This window comes from Notolabrus celidotus, chromosome 9, assembly GCF_009762535.1.
Source record: "Notolabrus celidotus isolate fNotCel1 chromosome 9, fNotCel1.pri, whole genome shotgun sequence".
NCBI classification, from domain to species: domain Eukaryota; kingdom Metazoa; phylum Chordata; class Actinopteri; order Labriformes; family Labridae; genus Notolabrus; species Notolabrus celidotus.
Genome location: NC_048280.1, coordinates 34,616,101 through 34,626,801, shown reverse-complemented (window position 1 = coordinate 34,626,801; position 10,701 = coordinate 34,616,101). Strand labels below are relative to the sequence as shown.

The following is a 10,701-nucleotide window of genomic DNA, read 5'->3' as shown; positions in this document are numbered from 1 at the left end:
TATTTTTTACTTCTGATTTAAATTGAACTCCTTAGTTTAAAGAAATGTCATGAAAAATAGAGCTGCAGCTGGAAGCCAGTGTAGTGAGATGAGCAGGGGAGTGACATGAGCTGTCTTAGGCTGGTTGAAGACCAGACGTGCTGCTGCGTTCTGGATCATTTGCAGAGGTTTAACTGTGAATGCAGGGAGGCCTGCCAGTAGAGAGTTGCAGTAGTCAATGCGTGACATTACAAGAGCCTGAACCAGAAGTTGTGTTGCGTGTTCTGTCAGGTAGGGTCTAATCCTCTTGATGTTATCGAGGGCAAAACGGCAGGACCAAGCAATCGAGGCAACATGAGCAAAATGAACCCTAAATCATTTTTTCAAAAGTTTTTGAATTGTACTGAATTATTTTAAGTTGACAGTCAGGTATTATTAAATGCAGATACAGTATATCACACTACATAGTTGGACATTATGATGTTTCGGACCTTTGCTTCAAGAAATGTTCCCTAACTGGTCCTCTTGCGATTTTAGTTGAACACCCGTGGTCTATGGTGTCAACAAGCAGAAGCTAAATGTGCAAGAACTCTTTTCAGTGGATTGATTTTAACATGAAGCGTGATCAGTTTGCCTCTGGCGTTGCTCATGTTGGTGAAAATTAAAGGGTTCTCAAGGGGCTTTAAACAATTACAATCAAGCATCTTGCACAACCGGAAGATCAGTAAGAAAGCTGAAACCTCACATTTGGAAGGAACAAAGAGAAAAACATTCCTACCATGTAACTGTGGAGTTTGTGTTTTGGCAACTGAGTATACACACCACCAAATGCACGCCCAAGGCCTGGGGGGAAATTCCTGAATTAATGAATTACCGGATGAAACTTTTCCAAATTCAGAATGTCTCAATAATTCAGCACAAGATTGAACGCACACATTTTCAGACCCTTCATACAAAAAGAAATTGATTCAAGATCTGATAACACTTTGATGCACTTTATTCTTACAAAAAATCACAGACAAATATTACAACTCTCAAGTAGCAAAAAGACAGCTTTCATGGTGCTAAAGTGCAGAGAGCGCAGAAAGCAATTATTTAATTCATGAAATAAAAAAGCACCTCTAATCGCTTATAACAGTCCAATTTAAGCTAATGAAATAACAGCAGATCGACCCAGAGTGTTTTTAATTACCTCACGGTTAGCTTGAGCAAACATGAGATCACAGCAGTGATAGAAACACAGCAACACAATGTGGACTTTCATCTGTCTGACATTTCCATTAAATATGTCTTACAGAAGAACACATCAGGTGTTACAAGAATGAAAGTTTTGATTGTTTATTTATGGTATTCCTGGGTGGAGTGATAGACAATAAAAGATGGAAACATAACAGTAAGCTGTCATCATGGTGGCAACACAGTGTGGGCGTGAGCTTACCGCAACTTAAAGTCTTTCAACCGCCCTCACCAAACACTGAGCTGCCTGTGGCAACACGAACAGATCAAATAATGACAGAGGGATTCCTCTCCTCTGTACTGGAAGGCTTGTTATCTTACTCATCTTAAAAAAAACAATCACTTAGGGTTTACCACTGACGATTCATATTACAGTTAAAGTGCTGTTTCATTCACAAATTCTTATACCAGCATATCTGCTCTTGCTGTAAGAAATACTGATCCTTGGTATCTGGATATCATGTTTTTGGTAAATGGGTCACATTAACTTTTTTGTTTTCATCATCTTTTGACTCTGATTTCATGCACATTGCAAAAAAATGTTCTCTTGCACAGAAAAACCAGTCCATGCATTTGTTACATCTAGGTTAGATTACTGAAATTCCCTTTTTATCAGGCTGCCCTAATAAGTCTCTAAAGACTCTCTAGGAAGAGAGCGCACATCTCTCTCATGTTAGCTTCTCTGCACTGGCTCCCTGTAAATTCTAAAACAGAATTTAAAATCCTTCTTCTGACCTACAAACCTCTTAATGATTAGACACCTTCGTATCTTAAAGAGCTCATAGTGTCCTATTACCCCTATAGAACACTACGCTCCCAACATGCAGGCCTGCTCATTGTACCTAAAGTCTCTAAAAGTAGCATGGGAGGTCGAGCCTTTAGCTATCAGGCCCCTCTCCTTAAAACCAGAAGGCTTTAAACTTTCCTTTTTGATAAAGCTTATAGTTGGGGCTGGCTCAGGCTTGGACCAGCTCTTAGTTATACTTCTATTGGCCTAGACTGCCACACTGGGATTCTATCTCACCCCCCTATCACTGACTTTAACTCTTCCTGTCCCATTAAAGTCCCTAACCATACCTTTCTGGAGTCCCTGAGCTCCCTTGTCTCGTAGGTCTGTTGCTGAGGACGTACCAGACTCCAACTACTACTATCCGTCTCCCCACTATCATCTCTCTCTCTCTTCATCTCCCTCTATCCCTCTCTCCAACACAGTCTCAGCAGATGTGTGTCTAACATGAGTCTGGTCCTGCTGGAGGTTTCTGCCTGTTAAAAGAAGTTTGTCCTTGCCACTGTAACTTGCTAAATGCTGCAAAGTGCTCTGCTCATGGTGGATTAAGATGAGATCAGACTAAGTCCTGTCTGTAAGAGAGGACTGGATCTGATCTGGTCTTGATGTTAGGTTGATTGATTGATGCACATGATGTTGATGTCTTTGGCACTTGATTTGTAAAGTATAGTTTGAATGATACTTATTGAATGCCAGATTCCTGCAGAAATACATCACGTGGATATTTGACTGAATGTGATCTGCTCACTTTAAAGATGAAGCCTAACTTCTTTCAAGTTTTAAATTCAAACCCTTTTAACTTAAATGACCATTTTATCTTCTTTATTTAATCAAAGGTATTTTAAATAAGGTTCAGTAACAGCTAATAATTTACGTGAGGGTAAACATCCAAAATAGAACTTTTGGTTTGGCCAAAGGACAGCCATCTCCAGCGATGGCACCATAGCATGTTGGCCTTTAAATAATCAAACTTTTCTTAGCTAGAAAAACAAAAGACTTTGTTGGATTGAGAGACATCAAAGGTATCTAAGTTATGACATTACACCTGTTACACCTAAAAGCACTCAGTGTTTGTTAAACACTTTGGGCTGTCAGAGGTGACGCACGCTGTCTCGCTGTTGTTGGACAAAGGCCCAGGCACCTGATTTACTACCTAATTTGTATTTCCTCCAACAATAACACGAGCATGCAGGTTCAACTGCATAAGTGAGTAAAGGTTGGACAATACCAACAGATGGTGACTTTACAGCAGAGGCACTGGATTAATATGTTAGCTTACCAGCCATCAAAAGGTGACAACTGTAATCTCTTACACTACACAACGTTTCCAAAGCTAGAAATTAGGATTTATAAGAAGTGTGGATTTTTTTGTTGTTGCTCAAAGAATGAATCCAAAAGCTTTTCACTGCAGTCTCTACAAGTGTACATTAAAAACATGCCTTTTATGAGCAGGCAGAGCTAGAGATTACATTATCTTTATAATGCACATTTAGTCTCTAGTAGGGGTGACCCCAAATAGTGGAATATTTGATGATTCGTTGTATGAGCCTTAGTCGACCACCAATCTCATAGTCGAATATTTGCATATGAAATGTGGATCATTCCATTCAAACCATGGGGGTGCTCAATGTCTAATGTTACATTATTTTCCTGTTTCACGTAAAAATAGTGTCTCATATATCCTATTTTAAATAAATATAGACTTATTTAATGTAATTCTGAGAACAGCTCTTGAAGTGTTAAATCTCCTTAAGGTGGTAATTAAATCTCCCCTGGTAATTAAAGGTGGACTCTCCCATTTAGTGGGAGCTGTGGAGCAGACGTACCTCAGCTGGCCTTTAAATCTTTCTACGTTCATGGCAGCTCAAAATGTCAGGAAATAAAACTTCAGTTGATCCTACAAATTAGTGATGAAGATGAGGAGCAGCTTCATGAAGAGGGCTGTGAGATCAAGGATTACCGGACCACACAAAAACTGTACGGGGCCAAAAGAACGAGGAGGGATACCCAAAGCTGTCTGAAGCCTCAAAAACAATCCACAGCATCCCATCCACCTCCACATCATCAGAGAGGATATTCTCAAAGACAGGATTTACAGTCAACAAAGCAAGGAGCGCACTTCTGCCCGTACACACGATGGTTTTCCTCACGTACAGTTTGAAAAGACTCAAGCGGACAGCGTTGAAAGACTGTTTTAAAAGGTTCTGTTAAGAGATTTAAAAACCCTTTAGCTGGTTCAGGTTTGATTTTGAACATCAAACAAATGTTTAGCCTTAAGTTGGACAAACTCCACAGTGCTGCTCTCCTCTGTGTGAACACTGTTTAAATATCTCCTGATTCCTTATTCTATAGTGGAGCGTTGTTCCATGTTAAACGGATGGTGGTCTTATTTGAGTTTTCTCTCCTTCATCACCTCGTTGTTTTTGCAATATAGATTTAAAAAATCTAAGTTTTATACTTATAATATTCTGTTGTCCCTTTTACTTTAAGCTATGAGTCTCTTAATTGTAAATGGTTATGTGTAATATTGTCATGTGGTCACCATCATGCAGACTTTGGGTCAATAAGGAAAAACAACAAACATTCCACTATTCGTCGACTATGGGCAAAATCTGATGAATTACATTTGACTATGTAAATCCTTAGTCGGGGTCACCCCTAGTCTCTAGTAGTGTCATTCTCAGGACACCTCATTGTTCAGTTTGTTGTTTTGGTGAGTCAAGTTTTTTGGTGATTAAAAATCTTGATAAACACGAAGAAGAGCCCTTCACTGATTCCTGATCCTAAGGGGAATCTTTACAGATCTTAGACTGGCTAAAAGTCCTACTCACATGGAATTAACTAACAACAATAATGAAAAGCTTGAACAACTTATTTCACAAACCACTTTCAGAACAAATAAAGGTATATCTGAGATACATTGATTTAGCCTATTCAGCCTTGAAGCTTTAGCCATTAAAGACCCTGTTAGGATAACACACACTGGAACAGTGTGTAAACTGCAGTGTGTCTCTGGGACCTGGAAATAACGCAGCTTATAAATAGACTGAGATAAAGCAAACCTGCAGATATTATAGGAGCTTTTTTGGGGGGGTTTACAAGTTCATAAGTGGGTTTCAACTTTTCATGAACAGCTGCAGTAAAAGAAAACCTGCACCACACCTTTGAGCCTCCTTACAGATGAAGGTGGAAACAACCAGCAACATCTGAGTCAGCCGATTCTATTTCTGTAATCTGAGCAGATTATTAAGGCACAAGTTCGGCGCCAAAGAACACCTCTGATTCATTCTTGGTGATGAAATCAGGATCAGATGACATCACGCTCAGTCTGCTTTTAGCATCCAGTTCAAACAGGCCGGATGTATAGAGAGATTTACTCCACAACTCCGGGCTGCAATTCACCCGGTCGGTTGACGTCAGGAGGGTCACATCTTTAGGGTACTTCTCGTGGTACATGAGCACGTAGTTGACGAGTTTCAGCTCCCTGTTCGGAACACACCTTTTTGGCATACCCTCAAAGGTGAGCTGTAGGAAGACTCTGTAGAGGCCCTTTCTGGGCACCACGAGGCTCCCATTGGAGTAGATGAATCCTCCGTAAGAGTGCACTCTTCCAACATTAGTCTCCCATACCAGACGTCCACCTTTACTGTTACTGCCTGTAGGAGCTGAGAGAGAGAGAGAGCAGAGAAGCACTTGGATCATTTCTAAACTCTTTCTTTTTGTCTTCTTCTGATACTCTGAAAATTAAAACAGTCAAGATTTTGTGAGGTCAGTCTTACTTTTACTTTTTCTTTTGCTCCTTCAGACGTCAGAGTAAACACTCCTTCTCTGTCACTCATCCTGATTTAAAGGTGACATATCATACAAAATTGACTTTTTAATGGTTCTCTGCCTGAAATATGTTTCCCTGGCATGTCTACAAACCCCCCGGAAATGAAAAGAATCCATTCTGCCCCTGTTCTGATTTCTCCACCTTTCTGTAAATGTGTGTGAAACGAGCCGTTTCAGTTTTCAGTGTTTTTCATACGTCACAACGACATCCGGTCTGTAAGGGAAGTCAGAGCTTGGAGCTTGTTCAGCCCATAGACTGTATAAAATACAACTCAACCCCTCCTCTGTTTTTCATAAGATAAGATATAAGATATACTTTATTTGTCCCCCTTTGGGGGAAATTCTTTTGTTACAGCATTCCCTGCACACATGTGTGCTAACAAGGAGCTTAGGAGGGAGGCATGCTAGTTGTAGGCTGTCTTAATAAACACAAAGGTCGGTTTTACTCCCCACATCTGCAGATTTGAAGATCTAGTGGATGATTTTTATTTATCATGGAAAAGTGCTAGCACTGGTAAGCATAGCCACATAGCTACATGTTCGTAGCTGTGTACCAAGACACACGTCTACATACTGATAAACAAAACAACAAGAAACACTAAATCTGTGACCAATGGTTCAGAAAGGTCCTGCTACAGGCGCCTCTCCGTCAGGATCAGATTCTGGATCAGATTCAGAGGGTTGAAGTAACGCGGGTCTCTGAGCAGCCGTGTATATTCAGCCAACATGTAAACATTAGATCAACATGCTGGACAGCCGAGGCCACATCCACTTCCTGAGGGGGCGTGGTCAGAGAGCTCATTCTCATTTAAAGGCACAGACAGAAAACAGCCTGTTCTGAGTAGGGCTGAAGAAGAGGGGTTTACAGGCAGACCAAAATCTGATTTATAAGTGTTTTTTTGAGCAATAAACTTTAAAGACATGTTTTGGGGACCTCTTAGACCAATATATTTTGATGAAAAAGAGCAGAATATGTCGCCTTTAAGACAAAAGAATGCCAATTTTTGACCTCAGGTGATTATGATGGCACCTTTATTGCCAAGTCCAACTTTGTCTCTGTTGTATTCTATCTTGTTGACCAAGCCTCTGTTTATGAGATGATCTTTAGGGGCAGAAACACACAAAGGTTCTGAGAGGAGAGGTTTTTTTTCTCACAAACTCGTCATTCAGAGACATTATAGAAATTCACTTTACCAGTGTGATGAGTTGCTTATGTTTTCTTTATGTTATTTTATCTCATTGTATATATTTGATCATTTTGAACCTCTGTGTTATTGTGATGAGTGAAAGCTGCTTCACCTGTCACCATGATACTGGGTGTTCTGACTTCTGTAAGTTGATGTTGTTTGTCCATGTATCCTGTAAAAACGATAGAGCGTTATTGTTTAACAGACTGATGAATGATTGCTTTCATGCCTGTTTAAAATCATGTCTCCAAGTTAGGGAGGGAAATATTTACCTCGTGGATGGCTGTGAAGCTTGATCATCGGCTGCAAGGAAACCAACACAGACTCATTAATGTTTGTGAAACATGCAAGTGAGCATTGTAACAACAACCATCCCCAGTTTATCAGTGCAATTGGTGCAGTTATTGTTGAAGGAGAACAGAGAGCAGTTGTCTCTCTTCTTCTCCTTCAAAAACAACCACTCTCTCTTCTTCTTCAACAACAGTATCCACTCTCTCTTCTTCGCTTCAACAACAGCCGCTATCTCTTGTCCTTTTTCAACAACCGCTATCTCTTTTTCCCCTTCAACAACAACCACTCTCTCTTCTCCTTCAACAACAGCTCTCTCTTCTTCTTCAAGAACAACTGCTCTCTCTTCTTCTCAGCATTTCCAATATATCACCCGCCGACGATTGGCTGGAGGAACAAATACGTGACGTTGCAAATATTAAGTCCATTAATATCTAGTCTATGGTGAAATCAGGCTGCTAGTAGCTTCTTTGCAGTTCAATGTTCTGTTATATTAAAAGTTAAATGTGGTTAATGGAGATAACCCTCTTAGGTTTATGGTAAGCCCCCACTGGTTACTACAAAAGGGGACAGAGCGTGTGTGTCAGTGATCTCTTTTAAGTTCCTTCTTAAAACATACTTTTATCACAGAGCCTATCCTGATTTTATATTAACTTTATTTTATTTTACTTGAGTTTAATCGTTATAAAAATATATATTTTAAAATAATTGTATTCCTTTAGAGATCTTTTAAATGAATTGTAGGTCTTTTAAAATATGTATTTTTTTTTATCTTGCCTTTTATTATTGTATAACCTGCTTGTTTAGCTGCCCATGTTAAGCACTTATAAAATAAAATCATTATTATAATTATCATTATTATACCCGGCCACCCTGACTAAAGCTGGTGCCCCAGTTTGGCCCGCCCAGTGAGACATGTCTAGCTCCGCCTCTGCAGCTCTCACACCACCCTCCAGTTTGGAATCAGCTCAGTCGAGATATAAGACCAGAATTCATTATTAACAATATAAACATTATAATAAAGATGTTACAAACATAGGCCCTATGTCAGTTTGCCAACAAGGTGCACAACATAATAAACTTTACAACAAAGGAAGAGAGTCATAAAGATGTGGCATTCAGGAACGAGTCTGTCTGTTGAATGGCTCTTTTAAGTGAACGATGAGAACCAGTTCTCAGTTGCGAGCCATTCATTTGGGAGCCGTTTTTCAACTCAACTCAACTCAAACTTTATTTATAGAGCAAGTTTAAAACAACCAGGGGTGACCAAAGTGCTGTACATATCAAAAAAGAGCACAAATGACAAACATAACATACAGTACAATACTAAAATACATAAACACAGTGCAAATACACTTTTTATATGCAGATTGCCCATGCTGCCTTCACGTGTCACCTGTGTGCCCCATGAGTCTTTTGTTCACACTTATTGTCTACACTTTGTTGTTGTTTACATTGTTTTGATGTGGATTCGCCTCAAGCAGATGAGATCCTGTTTGTGAAGTAGTTCAGGTGTAGAAACACCAGGTAGGGTGGTACAATTTAGCATTCACATTTTTTATAATGCCCTAATTTTTATTCTGGTTGTATTTATATTTTTTATATACATATATATTTATTATTATTATTCATTATTTTCATATTTTTTTCTGTTTTGTTAAAATGTTCTTGTGTGGAAAAATTTTAAAGTAAAGTTATTTTGCATGGAAGTTATCTGAAGCCTGCGCAGTTTCTATAGGTTGAGGGAAAATTCAAAATAGTGATCTCACTGTCGAAGTATGGGGATATGGCACCATCTTATGGAATGATTACAATGCCAAATAAGATAAGATAAGATTGTCCTTTACTCGTCCCACAACAGGGAAATTCAAGTATCACAGTAACAAGGTAGACAGTGCAAAAAAAATATGTATACAAAGCAAACAAGAGCCTATAAAGAACAAATATTTAAAGGTTATTAGCAATTAAAATTAAAGAGGTAAAAAAAAAGCATATCCTACAATATATATATATATATATATATATATATATATATATATATATATATATATATATGTATTATTGGTTATGAAATTAAAATCAATATTTCAGAATAGTTCCCACCAATAGTGTTTATATATAGTGGTGGGATGTGTAAGTTTGAATTATTCTGATCCAAATCTTATAATATAACCACTACGAGTGAATGTTTCCTTGATAAACAACAAGTTACCCCTGGTTGACTTCTACAAAAATTCATAAAAAAATACAATGAGCCAAAGAGCCAGTCTTTTGATCCGTTTCCCTTCAAAGAGCCATAATTCATATTTCTATCGTATAAGACACTTAAACGGGATCAAACCTGCAAACACTCCTCCGCTTTTCATCTGTTTCCTTCAGAAGTTGTTGTTTTTGTTGTATGTCATATGTTCTGTAGAGCCTGCAGCTATATTGTGCAATCTTGAGTCCCTACATTGTTCAAGAAGTGTTCCAACAACAAAGTGTCAACGGGTCTCACACTCACTCTGTAACGGGAAATAAACTCTGACCTGATAAGAACCCGATGCGTCAGGCTGGTTTTCACTCAGAGCAGCAGAATCAACTTCAGTCCATGACTTGCTAAACACTAATTTATCAAAGCAGACATTTCAGTAAACACAATGAGCTACTTTCATAATAGAAACACGCCCGTGCAGCAGCAGCAGGCGCAGCACGCGCAGCAGCCCGTGTGTGCGTATGGGTCTCGGGTTCTCAGGTGAGTGCAGGTTACCTTGCATTCCGGAGAGTGGCCCAGCGCTCCAAGCATGACCACACCGAGTAAAGCCAAGACTGCACAGACCAGGATGAGATTAACCACGGCCATGAATTGGGACAGCCGATGTACTCGTCTCTGCTCCTGGCGCATGAGCTGCGCCCAAGTGTTCTGTCCGTATTGTCGCTCCATGTCTCCAGTCTGAGGCGCGCGTATCAGCAGCTTGCTCCCATCAGTCGCATCCATTTATCAAGGTGGCGTCGCCCACGTTCAGACCGCAGAGCTGGTAGGAAGTCTCGGTGTGAGCGAGTTTCACTGTGTGGGGACTTAAACACGAACTTCCTCTTTCTCAGATTTGGCCCTTCATGAAAAACAAACGATTTATCTGCAGCATGAAAACACGTCCAACTATCCCCCCACCAGAGCCGGTCCTAACAGACTTGGTGCCAGAGGCAAGATTTTAACTGGTGCCCCTTGTATCACATACACACTTAAAGACACCTGACATACAGCTTTATGTTTTACAGGTTTCCTTTGTTCTAAATAAAAATGACCTCTAAAAGAACATTCATGAAATGGTAAAAAAAAAATATATAATTTCAAAATACATAATGTAGTAGCAGAATGTATTCAGATCTCACAAAAATGAGTACACCCCTCAC

The 10,701-nt window shown here is 39.5% G+C and overlaps 1 protein-coding gene across 1 annotated transcript; it reads right to left on the bottom strand.

Annotated features, from left to right (window-relative positions):
• Nucleotides 1–955: 955 nt before the first annotated feature.
• On the bottom strand, nucleotides 956–10,472 carry LOC117818353 (lymphotoxin-alpha-like). The gene is made up of 4 exons (XM_034691188.1): nucleotides 10,058–10,472; nucleotides 7,293–7,323; nucleotides 7,133–7,192; nucleotides 956–5,667 (listed from the first exon to the last, which is right to left on the bottom strand). The coding sequence occupies exons 1-4, from the start codon at nucleotides 10,283–10,285 to the stop codon at nucleotides 5,249–5,251; spliced, it is 738 nt and encodes a 245-aa protein (XP_034547079.1). The 5' UTR covers nucleotides 10,286–10,472; the 3' UTR covers nucleotides 956–5,248.
• Between the last annotated feature and the right edge of the window lie 229 nt (nucleotides 10,473–10,701).